Genomic DNA, 24362 nt, shown 5'->3' on the forward strand with positions numbered 1-24362 from the left:
CAGATGTGTCCAGGGTAGAAAGGCACTGACCCATTCTGAAGAATAGAAAAATATGAAATCAGTGCTTGTACAGTTATTTAGCATTGCATGACATTTCATTCAACAATCCATTGTCAGGACCTCTAACACTATTACACTAAAAAGAAATAAGATACAATTGAAAAAAGGTACTAAAAAATCACACATGAATATGCATTTAATTGTGGGACCATTGTTTGGGTTATACTTGTTTAACACTGACAGAGAACCACCCACAAAATCATTGAGTGGTGAATAGGCCATATAGCATGCAAAACATGAACAAACTGTAGAATTAGAATATGATATACAAATACAGCAAAACAATTTTTACAAAGATGAGAAAGTTGCATTTTGTGATTGGCTTTATAGCCTGATCTAGTCTACAAAAAGGCCACCACTAAGGGATATGATATTCTGAATCTGATACCACATTGACTCACTAACTGGATGTATGGTGCTATACTGAATCCATTAATTCTTATTTCTAGCAATCATTTTAATACTTGAAGCCTTTCCACAAGATTTACATTTTTTATGACTGCAAATGTAACATGAAAAGCATTGAGTCTACTAAGATATTTTAGCTAGATTATGCAAGGTGGTGCAGCGGTTAGCGTTGTCGCCTCACAGCAAAAGGTTCTCCAGTTCGATTCTCAGCTGGAGTGCCTTCTGTGTGGAGTCTGCATGTCCTCCCCATGGTTGAGTGAATTTAAAGACATGCAGGTAGGTGCATGCATTTGTGGGTGTGTCTTCATTAGCAGATTGGAGTTCTGCTCTGGCGACCCCTAACCGGAAAAAGCTGAAAGACTAAGAATGCAAGGGGGTTGCCCAGAGTTCATAGGGCTCTGAGTATGCTATCACATAAGCAGGCAGTGCTTTGTTATGGCCAGTTACTTGTGTGAATAGTTCCTGAATTGCTTCTTGCAAATTGTAGTTTGCTTGGTCTTCACTGGCATGGTGAGTTTTATTGGCATGCTCTAAGAAGCATGGTATTATGGTAGTCTTATAATATTGATATTCTTTTTTTCAGATTCTTGAAATGTGACTCTAAACTATATAAGCTGTCTTTTTTACTTTGCACATTGCAGATGGATAAACATAATGAAGCTAATTCCTTTTTTCAGAGCCATGGCAGTTAAGTCTTGCTAAGTTATTTGATGAAAAAGATTAACTCCTTTTGCAAGACATGCTATCGTGTGGTGTACTGAATTCCAAAAGTTCTGACTTGAAATACCTTCCATCATTTACACTACTATTCTCTACCATTTGTACCAAAATTTGGTTGACAATCTTATTGTACATACTTTGAAGAAACATGTTTTCTTACTTTTTCGGTTGAAGAGTACATAGATGAGTGATGAACAACACTCTCATTGTGTTTATGAAGACTGATTATTGTGGTGACTCCTTTATTTTTTGCCATGTTAGTAGCTAGAATACTACTGACATAACTGTGCACATGGTTCAAATTGGGTAAAAGAGAACCATTCCCCATCAATTCTTTGTTACAAATGTAAAATACAGTTATAGGCCTCAGAAAAATATAAATGGTGTACTTGCAGTTTCTGGTACAGAACACATCAATAGGTACTTATTACTTGGTTCAGCTCTGTATTGCAGATATTAACTTCAGCAACAGAATTGCACGTTTCAGGATTTTACCAAACACCAAATTGTCAAAAGCACTCAAATTCTAAACACTAAGCTTGCACAATAATGTAGACAGATGTTTTCAATAAATTACTGCTGCAGTAGCCTTGCTTGTATGACTTATATCCTGCAAAGTCTTTCAAAGTGTTTGGCTCTATCCCACACGTATTCCCAGGCTGCTGTCATCTTGAGCTCTTCTCTGGGGAAAATGCAGCCCGGACACAAAAAAAAACAAAAAAAACAAAAAAACAAAAAAAAAAGCTTCAGTACTTTCTTGCCTCCAGTGAGAATTTGCCTCCTGGGCTTCAGTGGCCAACTTCCACTGGTGTGCAGGTAAGTTTCTTTTGGGGACTTTTTTACACACATTTTATTTTTATGAAAAATGTATACCGTGCATCTTTAAGAATATTGTCAGTTTCAGTGTTTACTGTTTTGATGGGATTGTCTTGTCTGGCAGACTATTTTTTGCTGTTTTAAGCAGAGGCACTCTGTACTGAAGAAAGCTACAAAGGAGCTCTTGCATACACAGTCAGGTGGGTGACTTTGCAATAGTCAGTAGTTTTTCCTGAGACAACTCCCCCTTTTCTCTGGATGCCTATAGTGTAGCCACTTCAGCCAACATGGACTGGGGCATAACTGAAACTCCGAACCACACAAAAACAACAAATCTAATTAGCACACCAATACTTGAAGAAGGAATAGAACTAGGCTGCAGCAACAGGAACAACAAATTTACTGTAAGCAAGATTAAGGGCTTTTTTCCGAATATATCCCATACTTCATCAGAATCAATTAAACAAGTTAAAATACCCATTTAAATAATTAGTTCACAAGTCACATGACCACAGCTAATCCATGCAGAGTTAATAATTCCTAAAAAGAACATTACACAAATTTGCGGGCATAAAAGTACTGCTGAACTCTTAAAACTAATGATGAGGCAAAAGGCTGCCGAACAAAACTAAGCTTGTAGTAAAACTATCATGATCAAAACGTAACAATAGAATAATGTCTGTTGTTCTTCCTGTTAGACTAGCCTATTAGATAACTTCTTAGCAGTTTTAATTCATTGGTAAATATCTAATGCTCTTTGGAGAAATGCACATGAAGGCAAACTCCTCTGTTATTTTCTAGAATCAGCAATTTACAGAAAATATCCCAGATTTAGCCTTCCTTCCAGAGCTGTCTGCTTGCATTTCATGTCTCACCTGAAACAGTCTTTTATATTCTCTACCTGTCTGACAAATTAACAATTATATGTACCATTTTCAGTTTACTTTTAGACTCATTCATGCTGTGAAGCTGAGAATTCAGAATGTAGTTCAGCTTTTGTAAACATAAATAGCTATCAATGTCTGTGGAGCTTTTGATTCATTTGCCTTGCACATCAGTTGAAGTAGACAGTAAAGTGAAATAATGACTGAGGAAGTATACCATGGCAAGTAGTAATGATGAGAATGCTGATACCGTGACAATCTGCTACCGTTACTGATGTCCTGTTAACTGAAATAGTTATATTAACTATTTTGTCTGGGCACAGCTTCCATATTTTAGACCATAGATAATATTTTAATTAGCTTGAAAAGGACAACTGCTCAAATTGTCTTTTTCCCTTAGCTTCAAGTGTGGCTTTTTGATTTGCATAGATTTGTGCTGGAATATTAATCAGTTTAGTATTTATAATATATTATTTTGATCCTTCTTTACCCCCATGGTAAGATCTAGGTGTACTGTGTTCTTAAAACAGTGAGTTGTTGAACAAAAATGAACAAACATTCCTATCATTTACAAATGTCTTTTTGTCACATTTTGGAATGATAACCCCAGAGATCATCACTACAGAAGTTGCATGTATTTGACAAATAGATGCTTGGAGAGATTATTAAGAATTTCCAAGAGCACTGGGAAATATTTTTGTGACATAACAAAACGTTTGTTACTGTAATGCTACATATTGTTTACCCATTCTTTTTATACCTCTGTGAGAATTCACAGTGGCTCCTCTTCCTGCATCCCAATGGCTTGATTTTCCTTCCAGGGGTAAAAAAACAGGCACCCCCAGATTGAGGGAGGGCCACATGATTTTATTTGTTCCTATCTAGAGGACCTTATATACCCATCATTCCCCTGGAAGGTGAAAGTCAGGTGTTAAGGAGCACACTGTATGCTGGCCTCACTTTGGGCCTTGCCTCTTCCCAGCTGACCTTTTGTTAGTAGGCAGCTTGTGGACTCGAGAGTGGATGCCTGGGCAATATATATATATATATATATACATATATATATATATATATATATATATATATATATATATATATGTGTGTGTGTGTGTGTGTGTGTCCCCATACATATCTAGCTTCCTGACTTAGCTGTGCATCCACTAACTTTCAACAGCATGAGCCTACTTGGTCAATTGCTTGAGTAATGGTCCACTTCCTAGGATGTGTCACTGTTGTGATGGCCCTAGCCATCTTGTCCTACTGGATGGGCAAGCTGATACTGGCCACTCAAAACCATCCTCCTTTGTCTCCATCAGCAACAACCATGCCAGTAGCTGAACACGAGGCACCTAAGCAATAGTTAGGGCTTCATCCTTCTATGATATAGGACTAGATTAATTTAGTTACCGGTCCTTGGCTGGAAGATAAATAAATGGCCTAGGATCCATGCCAAAGTTATGATTATAAAAAGTTCATGTTCTATTTGGATTAAAAAAATAAATAAACAGAATTTAAACTGTATTTTTCCTGTGGGGGCAAAACCCCATACATATGTCACCAAATAGGGGTGTCCCTCATTGCATCTTCTTACTTTACTTGTTATATCAGATGCTATGTTATGTTATCTTGGTACCTGACAGAATTGCAGACAGAATATCAGGTACCAAGATAACATGGCTTCTCTTGCTTCTTTTTATTTTAAAATTATAAACTATAGTGTGAAAATTAAAAAAAAAAATCTTCCTCACCATAGAAAATACTAAAGTTGCATTATCATTAATACAGTTAATAGAATAATTAAAGTGGCAATGAAAATAACTACCATATAATTTACAAGAAAATATGGCCCCTTTTCTCCCTTGGCATCCCAGACATATCACTAAAGGGACCAGATACAATTATACTAATCTTCAGAGACAGTTTTCTCATTTAGATGTAGATAAAAAGATACTAGTAGTGTCAGATAATCCCATGCGGTGTGCTAGCAACACTGTCTACTGCAATGATATATTAGTGTAAAGTATAATCAGGTTGGAAGGTGTGCATACTAATTACCAAATGGTGCTGCTGGCAAAATACCTTAGAATTACATACTGCCTGCAGCTATGATTGGTCATATTTAACTATAAAAAAGAGCAAGGTTAGAAGTGGGAGTGTCTGGTAAGACCACAGGGAGCAGGGTAGTAATCCATCAAATGTTGCTTTTGGTGGAAAAATTAATACATTTGGTTTCTAACCACATGACAGAGATCAAAGATTTTGTTATAACAATAACACACCACCTTTTTTGCCAGATGGTGAAAGTAAAATAAAATAATAATAGTAATAATTAGTGTGTGTGTATGTGTGCATATTTATATATATATATATTATATATATATATATATATATATATATATATATATATATATATATATATATATATATATATATATATATATATATCTTTGTGTATGTTTACGAAACACACAGATGTACACTACCATAGGTTCATAGGCGTTTACTAGGCTAATGGCCCTGGAGCCTTTACAAGCCTAGCCCATAGGATTACCCTAGCATTGTGCCACCAGACCTTAGTTCCCAGTGCCTCTTTTGAGTAAAGCCACTGGAGTGATCCCTGGGGTGAATTTTCTATTTCCAATCCACTCATCAAGGTTTCTCTTGAAGAGGGCCAGTGAGGTGCTCTGCTTGACATGTATGAGAAGTCTATTCCATAATATGGGCAGTCTCTGGGTTATGAACCTGCCCCTCCAGCATGTTCTGTTGATTGTGGTAATGAGGTTGAGGTCTCTGGAGTGTGTGTTGCGGAGGGATTGGGATTTCTTTAGATGTAGCATTTCTAACAGAGCTAGGTCAGATGTGACTTTGTAAGTCAGAGATCACCTCTAAGTAGGCAATATAAGACAGAGAATAGCTGGAGTTTCTTGAGTCTGTCCATATAGGCCAAATGTTTAAGGCCTAGGATCTTCTTTGTCAGGTACTTTTATTGCCTCTCCAGTAGCTAAAATTTCTTTTATTTAACATTAGAAGTGCACCCAGTCTGAAGATGGTTATTTTGTATGTCTGAGTTGTGGGGGTAAGGCAGTCTGTATGTAAAAGTAACTGATTCATAAAATGTCTTTAAGATGGCTAAATAGTTATTGACCTGGTTTGCCAGTGCAGTGTGTGTGGAAGGCTTATGAAAAATTAACTTAAATACTTTAGCGTGCACAGAACTTTTTTCATTTAATTTCATTTACACATGTACCCAGTCAGAAGTGATTATTATGGGAGAAGCAGAAAATCCATGTGTGCATGTGTGAAAGCAACTGATTCCTACAGTCACTTCATGACAATAAAACGATTATTGATCTGTTTTCCCAGGGGCACTGTATATATGATTGCGTGTATGAATGTGTGTGTTTATGCTTGTGTGTTAGCAAGAGAGAGAGAAAGAGACAAAATTAAAGAGAGAGAGAAAAAAGCTGTAATATATAACTGTGTACATTTATTTCACTAGATCACAGTTGTGTCTGATGTGTACCAAGTCAGAAGCAGTTATTCTTGGGGAATGGTGATACAGTCTGCTTGTAAAAGGAACTGATTCTTTCAGTCATTTGTCCACAGTTAACCAACAGATCTTTTTTATTCATTGATCTCAGCTAAGTGGACTTTGAGCTGACTTTTCAGTGGCACAGTCTGTGTTTACACGGACTGAATTTTGAATTTGAAGTAATCATTTCAGTCTTTAATTGTGGCCAGTATATGGCTTCTTCACAGATAACTGAGGTGCAGTCTATCAGAAGGGACATATCCTACTGGAGTAGTCCATTTGTCAGGGAAGCTGTAAGTATTGTTTTGCAGTACTTCTTTAATAAAATGAAGACACAATCCATGTTTTGGCTTTCAGAAACATAATTTTATTAGTACAATTTCATAACATGACCATGTCTCTCAAACTACAGACACCAAAAATAGGTACAAAGACTCTTGAAAGGTAGGACAGCCAGCCAAAAATCAGGATATCTAATTAGCATAAAATCTGAATACCTAATAGCACATAACTCTTTCCAGTTCCTCTCAAATGTCCATAAGTTAACAGTAATTTATTTTTGTGAAAGCAAACTAAAGCTACTTTGCATAAACTCTATCAGAACAATGTCAGTCTTTCTTGTATGTTAGTGCAGAATGTGGGATACTAACTAGGAACCCAATTAAGAAACAGAGTGAGAAAAATGACGGGAAAATATAAGAACCACCAGAGACAGTGTAAAATCGGTAGACTTTAGTTAACTGAATTGTCAAATTTTACCTCATAATGTCATTTGTTTTTGCTTCTGAAAAAGGGAGATGTAAAATGGCTGTCTTCTTTCTTTAAATTATTAATGCCACTTGTATCTTGGTCATGTGGTGTGACATTCTGTCTACTATATAGCTTCAAATGGTGTGACATTCTGTGTACTATATAGCTTCAAAATCATGTGTGATGATGGGGGATTATGAAACTTTTATGAAGGGGTCAATCAAGCTTGAAAATAAGAATATATTTCTAAACATAGGTACATTGTGTGCAGGGATAAATCAGACTTGGAAAATAGGTATGTCCCTCCAAAACAGGGACATTTGAGAGGTCTGAGTATACCTATGCAGTTGCCATTAAATTCAGTTTACACATTTTCCTTTTCCTCTTTGGGTAAGTTTATAATATACAAAATCATAAATATGTCACCCTATTCATTAGAACTAAATCTATTATTTATTTGTCCACAAAGTAGTTTTTTTCAGTATTTGAAATGTCAAACAGAAGAAAAGGAAAATAGTACTGAGAATTGTAAACTGGTACAGAGGTCCTCAACGTGCAGCTGTTCCATTAGCTCTGTAGTTAAAACCACAACCTAATTACAGTTTACAGCTGAACATCAAGATCCTTGCTAGCCATGCCAAACAATTTAGACTCTTAAACAGAGGCATTTCATACTGATGACATTTTGCATATTTTTTACATCTGAAATTACCAACTATATGCATTCTGCAGCTGAGTGCCATAGCATTTTGCTAGAAAATGTCCAACAGTTTTAAAGATACAGTCTTATACTGTAGCTACCACCAGCAGGCCTACATAGCCATTAGGCTGCTCTGATTTTAGTTACATGGATCAGACTAAACTCATATGTGTGGCATTTGTCTTGAATGACAAAATGTTAGAGACATTAATGTGTTTTGTTATTTTTGCATCCTCTCTCTTGCTTGCCATCTGACTCCTACTAACTACCAGCTTGATCCAGAACCCTATTCACCCTTGTCTGGATGCCTCAGTTTCTACCTTCGAGTCATCCTAGACATAACCTTTTACTGGGAGGGAAGCCTGTCGTCTTCTTGAAAGGCAGAGCCTTATGGCCACTTGTTCTTAGATCTTGGGAGGGAGGCCCCTGATGTAGAGCTGGCTGGTCACATCTTCTAGCAGCAGGAGGCTGCATGCAGTTATGTCAATGCATACTTGCAAATATCTCCAAGTCAAATGCTGGGTGTCGTCTTAGCCCCACTTCCAGTATTTGGTAGTCTGTGCAGTTCCTGTTCACCACTAGATGTTAACAGTAATTTATTTTTGTGAAAGCAGACTAAAGCTGTTTTGCATGGTCTGTCTACTAATCAGCCATCAGTTCCTTTAGATTGTGTAAAGCCTTTCTAAGGGTACCTTGCTTCTTCAGTCTCTCCTTAGGGATCCCATTCCCCATTGGGATATTACAATTCTTTTTACAGGTCTTAACCATACCACCTTTTAAACCTGCAGCAACAGTTGACTTGTAATATCTGGCTTGGAAGACCTTGTTTTTGGAGGCAGTCACCTCTGCTAGGAGACTATCAGAACTGTACACCCTTTCTTGTAAACCTTCTTATTTGGTCTTCCATAAGGACAGGGTTTGTCTAAAAAACAAATAATTTCTTTCTCCTTAAGGTGGCTTCTGAATCATCACTTAATCAATTTATCAACCTTCCTGTTTTCTTCCCAAAATTTTGCCAGCAAAAAAGAATACATAGGATCATAGGAAGTTACTAGGCTATTGGCTCTGAGGCCTTTACAAGCCTAGCAAAGAATTTATCCCATGTTCCAACAAGTTAGCATCCTATGCCACTGTCCAGCAGGGACACAGGTGGAATCCCAGGGGTGAATTTTCTGTTCCCCATCCAGTTATCGAGGTTGCTGTTAAAAGGTTTAATGACGTAATCTGCTTTCCAGGAAGAGGGAGTCTATTCCACAAATGGGGAGTCTCTGGGACACAAATCTGTCCCACCAACAAGTCCTATTGATGTCACAGACCAGATTGAGGTCTTGTGTGTGGGTTACTCAAGTGGAGCTTGACTTGTGGATATGCAGCAGTCCCATCAGGGTGGGGTCTGAGATTGCTTTGTATGCCAGACAGAGGTCACCTCTGAGGAGTCTGTAGGAGACTGAGTAGAGGGACAGGGCTTTTAGCCTACCTGTGTAGGGTAGATGTTTGAGGCCCTGGGTGGCCTCTCCAGCTGGTGCATGTGGTTTGCGAGATACATGCTGAAAGGGGTACTGTATTCAATAATTGGTCTTATAAGGGAAGAATACAGGGATGTTTTGACCACCTTGTCCCTGGATGAGACACCTTTACTAATGAGGGGCCCCATCTGCTGGATCTGCACAGTAGACTTCATTTTTGTTTGCAGCACACTAAGAATGTTAATAGGACTGACATAGTTTGATTCCTTTTCTCCAGCCAAGAGAAAAGGAAGTGTCTAAAGTGAATCTTTCTCAATGATTATCCAAATATATTTCACATGTCTAAAAGGAGAAAGTATTATCTTTTCCTAAACCACCTAAGGCTTTTATGCAGCTACATCAGTGAGTACCTCCACCTCCTTTTCCTCCAGAGTTAATGACATTTGTGCTGTAGTTACTTGGTCTAATGTCCATACCTTCATATCTCATTATGAGTTGGATTTACAGTCCAGGCCTTGAGCTTCCTTTGGTATGGCTGTCCTCCAGAATATCCTCCCATGAGACCTTTCAAGATTTGTTGTAGCTCGGGACTTTGTCCATCAGATATGAAAGTTATGTACTTACTATAATGATAGATCTGCATGGTCTGCTTCTGTCCTTCCTCAACTTACTTCCCACCTCCCCTCATCCATTTGTTTTTCCTTTATTCCTGGTTGGTCAAATTTCAAGCTGTAGGTCAGGAAACAAGATTTTATTATTTGCCAGTGTTTGGTTTTTGCAGGAGGGTACAACTTTTTTATTATGGGGCATGGGGAAACTTGATCTGAAGTGACTCACCATGGGTAAAGAGAGGAGCCTGAGCTTTGTATACAAAGTCTGAGAGTGGCCAAAGCCGGATCCTAATCGGATCTGATAAGCCATCCATTGTGGAGAGACGGAATCAGACAACACAGCTCTTTCATTATGGTACATAACCTTATGGCTTAAAAGAAAAGACATGTCACATACATCACATGACACGTAAAAGCATCCCATTACTGTTCTTAATTCCTACATTTCAGTGAAACAAAATAAATAGAACATTGTTTTTATATGCCTACAGGTATTTACTAAGCAGTGGTATTAATTAAGCAAAAAAACTGTTCTTCCCAGCATTTAACAAGCTGTAGTTTTATATGGAATGTTATCAGACTGAGCTCTTTAGCCTGACTTTCATTGAGTACTAAAGCTAACTACATACTGGTTCACAATTTTGGACTTAATTTCAGTATCTAAGAGAAACTTGTTTAGTAAGCTTCTCTGGTTTTATTGCCATGCTGAATGCCAGCTGTAAGATATGCATAGCTATTCTGGCAAATATGCTGTAGTTTGTGTTACCTAAAAATATGGAGCTGAATCACTGCTGAACTTTCAGGTACACAAGCAAAATGTAATTTAATAAAGAAAAGGCTTGATTGTCATAGAAAAAGGTGAAATGGAACACCTTTTTAACAAAAACCTTTCACACGGTGGTTGTATATACATAGAGGCCTCATTAAGCTGAGTTTCTCCACAGCTGTTGTCTGAACTATAGATAATATGTACTTGGGGTGATTATATAGAAACTATAGAGTGAGTACTAATTCTCACTATCTGCAGATGATTTAATCATAAATCTAATTTTCTTTAAGATGGACTATGAATACAATTCAAGAAATTTCAAGGTTACTAAGATAAGCTGTGGTGGTACAACGGTTGCGTTGTTGCTTCACAGCAAGAGGTTCTCCCATTCGATTCTCAGCTAGTGTGCGGGGAGTGCCTTCTGTGTGGAATCTGCATGTCCTCCCCGCGGTCGAGTGGCCTCCAAAAGACATGCGTAAATGGGCATGCCTTCGCTGAAGGTTGGGCATTGGGCTGGCAACTCGGCACCATAAAACTCTACTGCCAATCATTAGCGGACCGGAGTTCCGCTGTGGCGACCCCTTACCGGGAAAAGCCGAAAAGACAGATACAAGATCAACTGGAGAAAGGCTTCATGGTCATTGTAAAATAGATAGGATCACACAGAACGAAGCAGTGGTGCACAACCATTTTGTGGGGAAGGCAACTACACAAATTCTTAATGCATCTGTGGGCCACCTCAAAACATAGCAAGTCATTATGAGTTAACAATAGGCACAGGTGACTGGCATTTTTACTTAAGACAGCAGTCATGAAACTGACTGTTTTTTACATCAACTTTGCATTTAGCTTTATTCTGGCTTGCAGCCATGACTTGTTACAAACTCTTGCAGAAAGTTACTACTGTTTACAGACTACAAGTTATAAGCAAGAAAGAATAGTTACTTCCACAGCTAAAATTAGAGGTGTGCGCAACTGCAGTCAATTAGGTAAGTAAGCACGTGCTGGAAAGTTTGCGTGACTGAAGTAAGGCATAACATTTTTTCATTTTTTTTTTTTAATTTTGGTTACTCTCTGGGGGCCAGATGGTGGTGTGTTGAGGACATGATGTGGCGCACCACTGGTATAAATGATTATTTCTCAACAAAATGGATGTACAGGTCATTCAATTATCAGTGACAGAACAGTGGCAATAAGAGAGGCATAACTGCCATATTACAAAACGTGTAGATTTCTGTTAGATACTGGAATCTTTTTAATGCTCACAAAGAACCTTAATATACAAATCACCTAAATATTGTTGGCTGCATTGATAATAAACTCTGCACAAGTCTTTTCTCTAAAGCACCCTCCCACAGGTTTTCTTTGTTAATAAAGAGTGAGTTGTTAGCAGTTTTAATTGGGGAGAAACAAATCAAGCAATCATGCTTCCTTTGCCTTTGGAATTGCAGTGCTATTCTGAGAGACAATTCGTACAGTCAGGGCCAGCTTTAGGTTGATTGAGCTAACTAGAAGCAATAAGGTCTCACACCTTACAGGGGCCCAGCCTTGCCACTGCAAACTGCAGTCCAGAATTGTCTTGTGCAGTTCATTGAACTGGCACCCCCCTCAATTTCAACTTCAGGATAGAAAAATAATCTTCACTTCCAAGACCAAAAAGGGCTCTTTTACTTCTACTTGAAAATGTAGCAAGCTGCTTGCTACAAGTGTTCCAAGCTTGCTACAGTCAAACTACCACACACTGTGCTTCAGCTTGGACCACAATTGACAAATGGAGATCCTGCACCATCAGTATCAACCCTTGCCTGACAGATTCTTGAGCAAGGAGTGAAAAAAAAGTGTCTACACATTGAAGTCCAATGAAAAAAGATCTTTTACTCTGAGACCTTCTGCTTGATACAAATGTAACAAGCAGCTCACTACAATTAAACTACTACATACTGTCACTTTTTCTGCAGAACATCACAGTAATAGTGAACTAGAGTAATAGTTTAAAATTGTTCTTGATTTTGCACATTTCTTCCCCAATTATTTTGATTGTTGCCTTTGTCCAGAATTCTTGAGGAAAGAAGTTGAGGAATATGCCACCATTGCACATTCATGAACAAATACTGGCACAATACCACTCAACTGTCCAGAATTTTGTAGGATGTTTAGATTTTTGCCTCATTTGTTTGGTTTGGCTTTCTACTTATAAAATTTGTGTTTTTTTTTTTGGCAAACTGTTGAAATGAAGGGGGTTGGGCTGGGTGAGAAGGTTGTAGCTTGGGGTCCCCATAACATCTATAAAATTGGGTGCTACAGTTACTAAGCTGAGCCTGCATACACAAAAGTAGCTTAGGGTTAGAGCTGGAAATTACTTCCTTGCTGTCTACAGGTGAGTCAGAGCTACTTAAAACAGAAAACACATAATGTTAGTTTTCCATAATACCATCTGAAATTGAAACATGTTTTGGCAGCATGTGATAATCAACTTAAAATAAAAAAAAAATCACAGTTACCTAAATAGGCACACAATCATTACAAAGGCTCAGCAACAACCACCACCCTGTGATAGAAAAGCACAGTGGTTCACAGGTTAGGATTTCTGCTTCACAGGTCCAGACACCTGCCTGACCTCAACTGTTTTCAAGTTATCACTCTGCTGCATCCATATTCCACAGTTATGTCATCATCAGCACTGCCAGCAGTAAGCACTCTTAGGCTTTGCTAGTGAGACATAGGAAATAATCCACTATACATCTTTAGAAATACTTTTGTTAGACCCATGAAGGTTGCCAGTGGTGAACACTCCAGTTACTGTGTGTATAGAGTTTGCATGTTCCTCAAATTGGATGGCATTTTTCTGGCACTCTGATTTTCACCATCTCCAAAAGCTATATACAAGAGAGCTACCTCTCCTATATATTAATAACTTGTATGCTCTCTGTGTATGTTGGGTCCATGACATAGACAGATAAAGCCCTTCTGTGCCTGTTATAGAAACTCCATTTCTGTGTTATTTTAATAGCCAAGTTAAAACACTGCTTGCTGTAGTCCAGGATCCTTCATCCTCAATTTGCCTGTGGGAGTCTGAGCAGGTCACTAAACCAGACAATATGGTCATCCTTGAAGTGGAAAAGGACAGTTGTGCTCAGTGGGCTTACCTGGTTAACAATTAACACACACACACACACACACACACACACACACAGATATATACATACAAATATATACGTGTTTATGCACACACAGACATATACATACAAATATATACGTGTTTATGCAGTGTGTGTGTGTGTGTGTGTGTGTGTGTATATATATATATATATATATATATATATATATATATATATATATATGTATATATATATATATATATATATATATATATATATATATACATGCATACACACACACACACACACACACACACACACACATATGTAGGTTTAAGACACCTGGTTGAATCACAACCTATTCGACAATCACAATATTGATATAATAATGTCAAAACAACAAACTTTGACACACTCTGTGCATGTTGGGGAATCAACATGGAGTGGAGTAAACCAAATGAAAGTGTTTGTGCAGTGGGCAATCCCCCCTGGAGCTCCCATATGCCCCAGCTAATTATGTATACTAACTCTGAGATGGCACAGTTCCCTGGAAAAGGCAATATTCCCCTACTCAGGAATTGTCAGTCTCGCACACCTGCCAACCATCTGTTTGAGTTGACCAAGTGTTGTCAGATGTCTGTTCAGCTGGTCATTCGTATTTGTGTACATTTGGTATATTTCATGGTTGAAAAGGGCCTGCAAATGAAGTGATTTCATTATATATTCAAAAATACAGGCAGGAGGCATATTTCTCTAAATCTTGAATTGTGTATATGCAGATCTCCTGAGAGATTTGTTATATTGCATTAACCTTTTGTATGGCGATGAGCTGAAAACAGCTGAATACTTTAGTTTAGACAATAGTGTGATTCTTCGGACATAGGAAGTATGCACCACTATTCTTCAAGACTACGTGCCTCACGACACAGTTGCCTGACAAAAATGGCTCAACATGATTGCCTAAGTGCCAAAATCCATAAAGCCCACATAGTCACGATTGTGCAGTAAATGACAATGGACTAAAGCATTAAAAAAAACTTTTATTGCGGGTGGACAATCCCCTTCACTTCTCATTGGTGGGGGGCTTGCCCTTGCATTCCTGTTTTATCATTCTCAGAGGTAGCTGTATTGTGGAAAACGAGTGATGGCTAATGTAGGATAAATACCCCCCCCCCCATCTTTCTCCAGGAAACTTGTAATTATACCGAACTGAGATAAGCAATACACTTTAAGCACCAACAATTTGCTGCTATGTGGAACAAGCAACTGCAATATTAACAATCTTGTATCAGAGAACTGACTGCAAGCTGAGGTTGTACCATAGTCTGTGGCAATTAGTGCCATGACATCCTGACTTCAGATGACTTCATGAGTGCCAGGCAGACTTTACACTGCCCTTCATTATTTAATGTATACTATGTAGTTAGTTAGCAATATATTCATTGGCAGTGAGTGTAAGTGGATATCTGTGTCTTCTTTAAATTTCAAATCAGTTGAAAGGAAATTCTTTACTATAAATAAATTCAGGGTACTTTAGTAAATGATGTTTATTTTAATCATATAGCATGGTCAAGCCACAAGTGTAAAGAATCTTGCACTTCTTGCAGTTTTATCATTGGTAATGAAGGTTGCTTTTCTGGAAGGCTGCTCAGCAAAAAGGTGACAGAAGATAACAGAGTATTATGTAATTTAGTAACTTACTGTCAGATGGCATATGCACATCACTTTACTTCGTAATGTATCTTTACATTAATGAAACAGATTGAAAAAAGTATTGAACAGCTATGAATTTGGTCTTCAATCATTCCCTTGTTTCCTGCTCTTGCTGTGCTCCAGTGATAGGCTAGAGGTATCAAAGGGGCTCTGGCAGCAAGTGAGAGATTATGTGTTTAGACAAATAGTTCTGTGACTCCCAGAGAATTTTTGTAGCTTGTTCTAGGTAGGCTCTTGTACCCTGTTAGTAGCTAGGAAGATCCTTGTAACTGTCTAATTCTATGCACAGTAAATTATGTTTTAGTTTTTGCCTAAAAATGTATTTATTCCTAGAACAAAATATTAATAATCAATATACACTGTATACACATTGATACAATACCAGAGAAGTGTAAAGCCTTGACTATGACCCAGATGACCCAGGTTCAGTTAGAAGCTGATGATGGTGTAAAGCCTTGACTATGACCCAGATGACCCAGGTTCAGTTAGAAGCTGATGATGTTGAAAAGCCTTGACTATGACCCAGATGACCCAGGTTCAGTTAGAAGCTGATGATGTTGAAAAGCCTTGACTATGACCCAGATGACCCAGGTTCAGTTAGAAGCTGATGATGGTGAAAAGCCTTGACTATGACCCAGATGACCCAGGTTCAGTTAGAAGCTGATGATAGTGAAATGAGGAGAGACAAAGCAATTTCTGTTTCTTCTTTCAGCAGGGAGGTTGATGGTGGTTTATAAATGATAGTACCCAAATATTGATAATTGGCAGTTGTAGTAGTTGGGTGAACACTAAGGAGCATGTCTTGATGTGTGTGTGTGTGTGTGTGTGTGTGTGTGTGTGCGTGTGTGTGTGTGTGTGGGGGGGGGAACAGCACATCCACTGTGCCACTATATACTAATCTAGCACAAAATCAAACACTAAGGGTTCAAAACAGTACTTCCTTTCATGAGCAGCATATGTGCCACTGAATGTCACTCCTCTTCATCTTTCCATTGTGGAAATTATCACTTCCTTCCCCTTCCCACTTCACCAAACCATCCTAGACCTCAAGGCTTACAGCTTATGGCCCAGTGTGTTGCAATGTTAATGGAAATGAGGAGAAAATAGGAGTGTTTGGTATGAAATAATCAGCTGTTTATAGAAAAGGGAGCCAATAAAAATGCTCTGTGTATATGTTTATTTAAAATGTCTTTTTCAAGCTGAATACAGCATTTTCTGTATAGTTGTTTTTGGTATTATTATGCTGAATGAAACTAAGTGATTGTCATTAGTTACTTCTGTCCTTATGATATTTGAAGGAACAGTAGTTTAGCTTTTTTTCTCCTCTCTGACTATAGGTACTCCATTCTTGTGTTGTTTTAATGGCTCAGATACAGTCAGAGAAAAACTGGAAGAAGAAGACTGAAGACATAAATACCATATATAATATTACAGACAAGCTTGGGGCGTGAGTAGCATTATTTAAAATTTAATTTGAAAAAAAAACACATTCAAGAACTGTTGTACATTTATAAAGATTAAATCTGAATTAGAAGACATGATACCATGTAAAAGATATATACAGTAATTTAGAAAGTATTGTTTAAAATCTATTTCTTTATTTTTGATTGCCTTTTGTTAATATGAAAAAAAAATCTACTTTTTATTTATTTATTTATTTATTTATTGGGGTTTTTTTGTGCATTACAGGGATACTTTACTAAAAAAAAGTATTTTACAGAAAATGTTTTGTATTTGTAAGCATTATTTGTTGTACTGAACTCAAATAAAACTGTACCTCAGCACAAGAAATGAAAATGGGTGCAGGCAAGAACTGTCGTGGTTATGGAGCCAAATCATTGTAGAAACATGGTTCATTGAAATTATAATTAATCAAAATGTTTGCCGTATTGTGCAAATATGAAAAAAAAAAAAGAAAAAAAAATCCTGAGAAAGGAATAAGCTCATGCATACCTGTGAAGGGAGAAGTATTTCACCCTGCAGTTAAATACAGACTACTGTAAGGTTGCAACATACTTGGATAGATTAAATGTATTTGTGAAGATTTTGGGGTATATGCTCTGTTTAGGGCCTCTTCAATGTAATTGTTGATTTTCTGAACAGCAACTCAGCTATTTGTCAAACTTCCACTAGGTAATCACTTGCTTTTACTGGTCTAATTCACTAAAGGAAGGAAAGAGAGATTTTAAATATTACAGTATGTGCAATATAATTTTTTAGTAACAACACTCGGAAAATTTAGTCAGTTGCAAGAATATAACATTTACCTCAGAAATGTCTATGGAACTGAAAATATATAGACATAGTCTAAGCCACAATGGTAGGTTAAACTGACTAAGTAGAGATAATGTTCAATCTTTGTGACCAAGAGTATAACTCTGTGTGTATATCATATTATGTAACTGTATTGCAGCTGTCTCAGAGTTTAGTTTGCATTTAGCTTATAGGTTTCTAACACAGACTTTAGTATTATCAGGTCACTGAGTTAACAAATCACAACATTTTGTAGCTGCACCAAAGACTGTATTCCCAAAGGAGTATGCCAATTATTTTTTTACATGATTGACCTACTTGTATTTGGGCAATTTGGTTGCATTGTTTTGGTCAGCTTTGATCTGTGCAAATGCTGCCTTTTAATACAATATCCCAGCAGACGTTGCATTTGAAGGAAATGTTATGCCTGGAGTATATGAAAAGCCGATAGCATTAAGGTTAAAATAGGTTTTGGGATGGTGTTAGCAATGCCTCATTACTGTTAGAGTTAGGTTTAGGTTTAATATTACAGTTCAATGTTCAGAGTAGGTTTAGGTTTTGTTTAGGGATAATGTTGGGTTCAAGGCTCATATTTAGTTTAAAGTAGGGCTTGGGGTTAAGATTATAGGGTTTTTGAGTTTTATATCCTATATGTGTCATGTAGGAGGTTTTGCCTTTCATAAGAAATATTGTGGATAATTCTAGATATTGTTTTATTACGTGCATTTTCAGTTAGCCTTTTTTTACAAAATGGTTTTTAATATATTTGTTTTCAAAAATATTTCCAAGATGTATGTTGTACTGTTTTGTATTTTTGTCAGTGTCACATGATTTGGGACTTCTGCTTAATGGGAAGAGAATACTGTGGTTAGGACTTCAGATAAAATTGCAGGTGCAACATCTGCCAAAATAATGTGGCCATATGTAGAACATGTTGCATACTATGGAAACTGATGACATGACACTGAAAAATGAGTAATCCGGAGTGCCGCATAAACAGACCTTCACAGGTAAAACATAAGTTTTAATATTTAGTGCAAAAACTGTTTCAGAATCTTCTCTCCCAGGACTGCATGAGACTGGCCAGTCCAACAATACTTTCCATTGAGTATATTCTCATGCTAGCTGTTTAATATCTCTTTTTTTACTTACATGAACAGTGTTTATCTTTCTAACAGTGTGAATGCCATTTCAGAAAAAAAAGGCACTGCTCTTCTGGTATCCAAATGCAACCCTTTTGACTGTCTGAATGGTGAATCATTTTCCTTTGTTCATGAATAGGTGGACATTTTCGAAATCAGACCTCTGTGGGCAGGTTTATACATACCTTTCATCTAACACTGTAGCAAGCACTTTGTTGGATTGTTCATATAGCTCTCAACCTCCTGGGAACAAAAAAAATCTGGAGAAAGCCAAATATAATGGGGGGACAAAGCCACAAAAATAAGGGCAAATTTTAAATATTGCTTTTATAAACTTAGAAAGTTGTTAGAATCAAAGGTCTCGTGTCACCCTGCATTTTCTAAAAGATATGAAGGCTGAAACTCAAATGTCTGTCATGGTTTTGTGAATTCAGTCTTCACTGATCTGCCACAAAAAGACCAGAAAATCACAAATTTTATGTGGAGCAGACCAAAAATGTTGTTGTATCTTTCGGCTTTTCCCAGTTAGGGGTCGCCACAGCAGAACTCCGGTCTGCTAATGATTGGCAGTAGATTTTTACATACCGACTTGCCAGGCCTGACGCACAACCTTCAACGATGGTACGCCCATTCACGCATGTCTCCACACAGAAGATGCTTTAGCTGAGAATTGAACACGACAACGTTTTACTGTGAGGTGACAACGCTACCGCAGCACCACCACCGCAGACCAAAAATATGAGGCAAAAATCTGGACATTCTGTGAAAATCTAGACAGTTGAGATGTATGATAGTGCATTATACGGCCCCTTCACTGCCGAGGTATCAGCTTCCATTGTGTGAGCCATGTCCTATTTACAGCTGCATTATTTCAATAGATGTGGCAAGATAACTGCTGGCAACCTAATCACAGGATTCTAAGTGAGGGACTGAAAGGTAGATATTACAAAAGAATATGTCACATAATCAAATATTCTCACATAACATATGCTTGCTCTGAACAGACTCCCCATCCACATAAAACAAATTTCTTTTCTGTCCATATTGAAGATCAGCTTGGATCTAGGGATGGGAAACAAAAAAAATTACCTCAAGACTTCTCCCTGTGCTACTAATGGACAGAGGTAATTTCTAAATGCTTTATCCCATGCATAGGTCTCCTCAAATTATCTATGATATGATCCCATTTATTCTCATTAGGGGTAATATTTAATTATCAACAACGGAATGGGTAAGGACAGTCTTTAACCAAATGTTTAGGTTAATTTGAGCACAAAAAGGGAAAGTGGTTACACTTAAAATGGCTCACAAGTGCAGCTAGCCTAGTATTTACCTGTGAACCTATTCACTGGAATCCAACGTCTCTTTCCACCTTTTTCCTCTAAACATCCCCCTTCACCTCAGATCCTACTAATCTCTGCTGTCTTCATTCTGTGTGAAAAACTGTTGTACATACTTAAGTTCATGACTTGTTAGAGAAAATTTATCAACAACTGTAACTTATCAACAACTGTAACTGATTTTTCAGTGTTGTTCTTGTCTTTAGTTTTGTTTACTCATTCACATATTTTGCTAGTCTTGATTAATGTTAGACTACTTTCAGACTAAAATTTTACTGTACATACAAATATAAGGACATGACTCAATGCAATTATTTTATCTTGTATTTGCTATGTATTATTGTTTGATTTTGCAGAAGTGTACAAGTAGTCTAATGCATTTTTAGTTTGTTTAGTATTTGTTATCTATTACTAATGTTTGATTTTACTTGATTTAGGTTTGTATTCCCTAAGTTAAGCCTGAAAAATGTCTAGTCAGATCAGTGCTCTATCCTGATTAACAAATAAAATAAAATACAATTTGTGGGGGATTTCCAGTAAACAAGCAGCATTGCAGCAGTTTCACTTTTTGGTTTGCATATTTCATGTATGTTGCATACACTGATGAATATGTTAACAGACCTCAGGTGGAAGAAGTATTGTTATTCTACATAGTTTATTTAAATAAGTAAATAAGTACATGATAAAGTTTTGTGGATGGTGCAATCTGCTGTTGACTATTGTTGTTAAATACCAATAAAGGATGCTTGGTTCTAATGTTTTAAAATGCCATAATGAATAAATTATAAAGTATTGATCCAGGTGGACTTTTTTCAAGGTCAGCCCGGTGAGTATGTGACCTACTTTAAATCAGATAAAACATAAATGGGAAATAAGAGTACATCAAAATGTACAAAAAAAAAAAGCAATATATAGTGCAGATGTGGTTTTGATATAGCCTGGTATATTTGATGTGGCTGTTATGGTGGCTGGCTTACACATTCTTTGAGTACTAAAATTGTAAATCATATCCAGGACAAACTTAACATTAAGTACAATTGTAACACAGAATGTCAAATATGAATACTCTTAGCATTAATACTATAAGGCCACTTGTTGATTAAGTCCACTAACCATTGTAGATCCTATACATTTTTATATGAACACTGAATAACTAATCTTTGTGTTATGTGATACTAATGATAATTTCCAGAAAAAAATGTTCATCTTTTTATCCAGGACATGTATTTAGAGGCTGCAAAACAGTACATGTCAGCTGAGGTACTGTAGCAACCAGTAGTTAGTAAGAGGCTATGTTTCATCATTTGTGAAACAAATATCTAAGTTCTTATATCCTATAGGACTTGCACCTGCATACAACAATGCATGGATAGTATGATAAACCAGAGAAGTAATATAGTGCTCATTATTTTAAAGTATGGTACTCAGATAACAGGCACTTTTAGGGACTGTTTTTGTAATAAACAGTAATCATTCATTTCAAGTAGCTAACTTATCTTTGTGTACATCGCTTAGTAGCCTATAACCACTGCAGTTTGAAGATAGTTACTTGCAAGACTTGAGAGGACTTTCTAGTGTTCCTATACCATTCCACTGAACAGTGGAACCTAGACTGTAGTAGTAATGCTTTGTAGATTCATATGTAACAAAGGAACCTTAGGAGATTATACTTTTCTTCTCACCTGGTTAAAAAGTGGGATGGAATTTTTTTTTTATTAGTGTTTTTAGCTAATTGGGTAAGTGTACTGGACTCAATTGCTCCTTTTTTAGGGTCAGACCAGAAGTATCCCACTGTATGTGAAGTGATTTGCTCAGAGTTACACAGTAGGCAAATAGAAGCTGAGGGAATCAAACCCTGACTAGAAGCAGCAGTTCATAGCTTAAGTTTTTAGAGCTAAGTGCCACACCAGAGTGCCCACTTTATACTTAAAGATATAGCCAGTATATCTGAAATTGTATAATAACTTACAGAATGTAGTCTCCATTCCCCAAACGTCTAACTTTAAACCCCCAAGCAATGCATGCTTCTGAACGATATACTTTTTCAATACCGAAAAAACAAAAAACTTTTGAAATGACAAGTGTAAGCAAATAACTTATGCAAGCAGGCATTTTGAAAAAAAAAAAAGCCATTTAAACAAATATGTAACCAGAAACAATGGCACTTAAACAAAGGGTTTTATTTAAATTCTATACCTCACTGCACAAAACAAATTATTTAAAAAAGTGAATGCCATGGCATACGTGGTGTATCCCTGGCTATACTTTTGCATATTGTCTAGTTACAGAATCACGGCCCAAATAATTTATTTTGAATTTGAAAGGGGAAGATGAGTGCACAAAAAGACATGTACATTACTTAGTTTCTACTTTACAAATAATATAATTCCTAGATGAAATTTAGTTTATATTTGGCTTAGGTGCTAAAAAGGGTTATGCTAGTACTGCACAAGTCAACAGGTGCTTCAGTAAGTAAAGCACTGTATTAGAGCTTGTTTGTATTCAATATCCCAAAAGTATAGAGACTAATAGCCATTTAAAATGAGTCATGTTTTTAAATTACATTAACCTCATCTGTATTTTAGCCTTGAAAAAAAAAACACTAAAGCTCTTTTAAGTGTGACATGTTCATTGGTGTTCTTTAATAGCATACTGCTTTTACTCTGAGCTGTGTTACTGAGTTTGTGAGCCAGCAGGTTCAGGCTGCGATTTTTGTACTTTTGTGGCTGGTGAGATAAAACACAAGTGGTACAGATGTTCTCTACAATTTTGTTTGCTGAAAATTACAGCTATGATGCATAACTCACTATAGATGCACTGTCTTGTTTGACTCACTGCATTCCAACATTAACAACACAAAGCATATGTTCCATCCCTGTGAGTGAAGGAGACTGATAGTTAACTTGTGTGTTGGCGGTATCATCTTAAGGGTAAGAAAGTTGGGTTAGACATACATTACAGAGGAAAATAAACACACGTGAAGGCAATCAATCTGGTTAAAAACGGAAGAAGGAACAACCCCCTCGCTTCCTCCTTTATTATAAAGCACATGGTCATGTGACCTCTCTTGACCTCTCCACACCAATGACGTCAGTGTAAGAGCACACATACGATCATTCACTCTCTTTTATTATTGTCAGCCAACATTGTGTGCCAAATGCAGTGGTACAGACTGTTTGCTTGTCAGGTAATTTGCCTATGTCACACTGTCCTTATAATTTGGTACTATCAGTCTGAAAAAAATCCAGTACTTTCACACACACACATACATGTATATACATACACACACGCACACACATATATATATATATATATATATATATATATATATATATATATATATATATATATTTTTTTTTTTTTTATTAACTGTAGTCACAACAAATACCTGATGTTTCTAACCTAGCTAAGTGATCCCCTGTTTTCATGAACAATATACTCTGCTGGACAAAAATACAGACTCTTTAAGTAACAGAGATGTTTTCAGTCACTTTGTCTGGTTGTTGTACAATGACCTTAACAGCAGGTAACTAGAAGAAGCAAGCACAACCAGCAGTGTTATTACATAGAAGAACAGAATGGAAATTGTGCTATACAGGGACTTCTCAGTGGAAGTTGGTTCATTTATGTTATATATATCACATAACTAATATAATACAAACAAAATGGTGACATACTGCATGCAGCTGGTAAATGATGCTGGAGATAATCCTGATGAATACAGTCAACAGGAAGTAACATAATTCCAGGTGCACCAAAAACGTTTGTTCTCAAATAAAATGCACAGAAATATTCCTTCTTAAATATGTTTGTTTTATTAATAATAGAATCTAAAAGACTGTTACATGTGCATTGTTTCTATCTCATTACATTAACTGTTTTGATGTCACTATCTGCAGTTCCTGTATTCAGACTATTTTTCAAATGAAACATACATTTGAGAAGCCCCCCTCCCCCAACAGTTTTTCCATGTTTAGGATCTAAAAGTCATAACTGAAAATGTTTAGAGCTAGCATCTTTAGCAGATATTAAATATTTTGCTTTGAAAATATTATTTCTGACAGGAATAGAATAATTTCAGTTTTAGTTGTTCTGATGTG

The 24362-nt window shown here is 36.9% G+C and overlaps 1 protein-coding gene across 1 annotated transcript in view; it reads left to right on the plus strand.

The window, feature by feature from the left end:
- The window catches only part of LOC122808956 (calcium/calmodulin-dependent protein kinase type 1D-like), a 1068410-nt gene that overhangs the window by 42176 nt on the left and 1001872 nt on the right, over window positions 1-24362 (plus strand). The window contains exon 2 of the mRNA XM_044080114.1: window positions 16865-16974. Coding sequence (XP_043936049.1) covers window positions 16889-16974 — 86 coding nt within the window. The 5' untranslated portion in view covers window positions 16865-16888. The remainder of the gene's footprint in view (window positions 1-16864; window positions 16975-24362) is intronic.

The sequence above is a fragment of the Protopterus annectens genome, chromosome 8.part0, assembly GCF_019279795.1.
Source record: "Protopterus annectens isolate FY-2018-M chromosome 8.part0, PAN1.0, whole genome shotgun sequence".
In the NCBI taxonomy this organism is placed as follows: Eukaryota; Metazoa; Chordata; order Ceratodontiformes; family Protopteridae; genus Protopterus; species Protopterus annectens.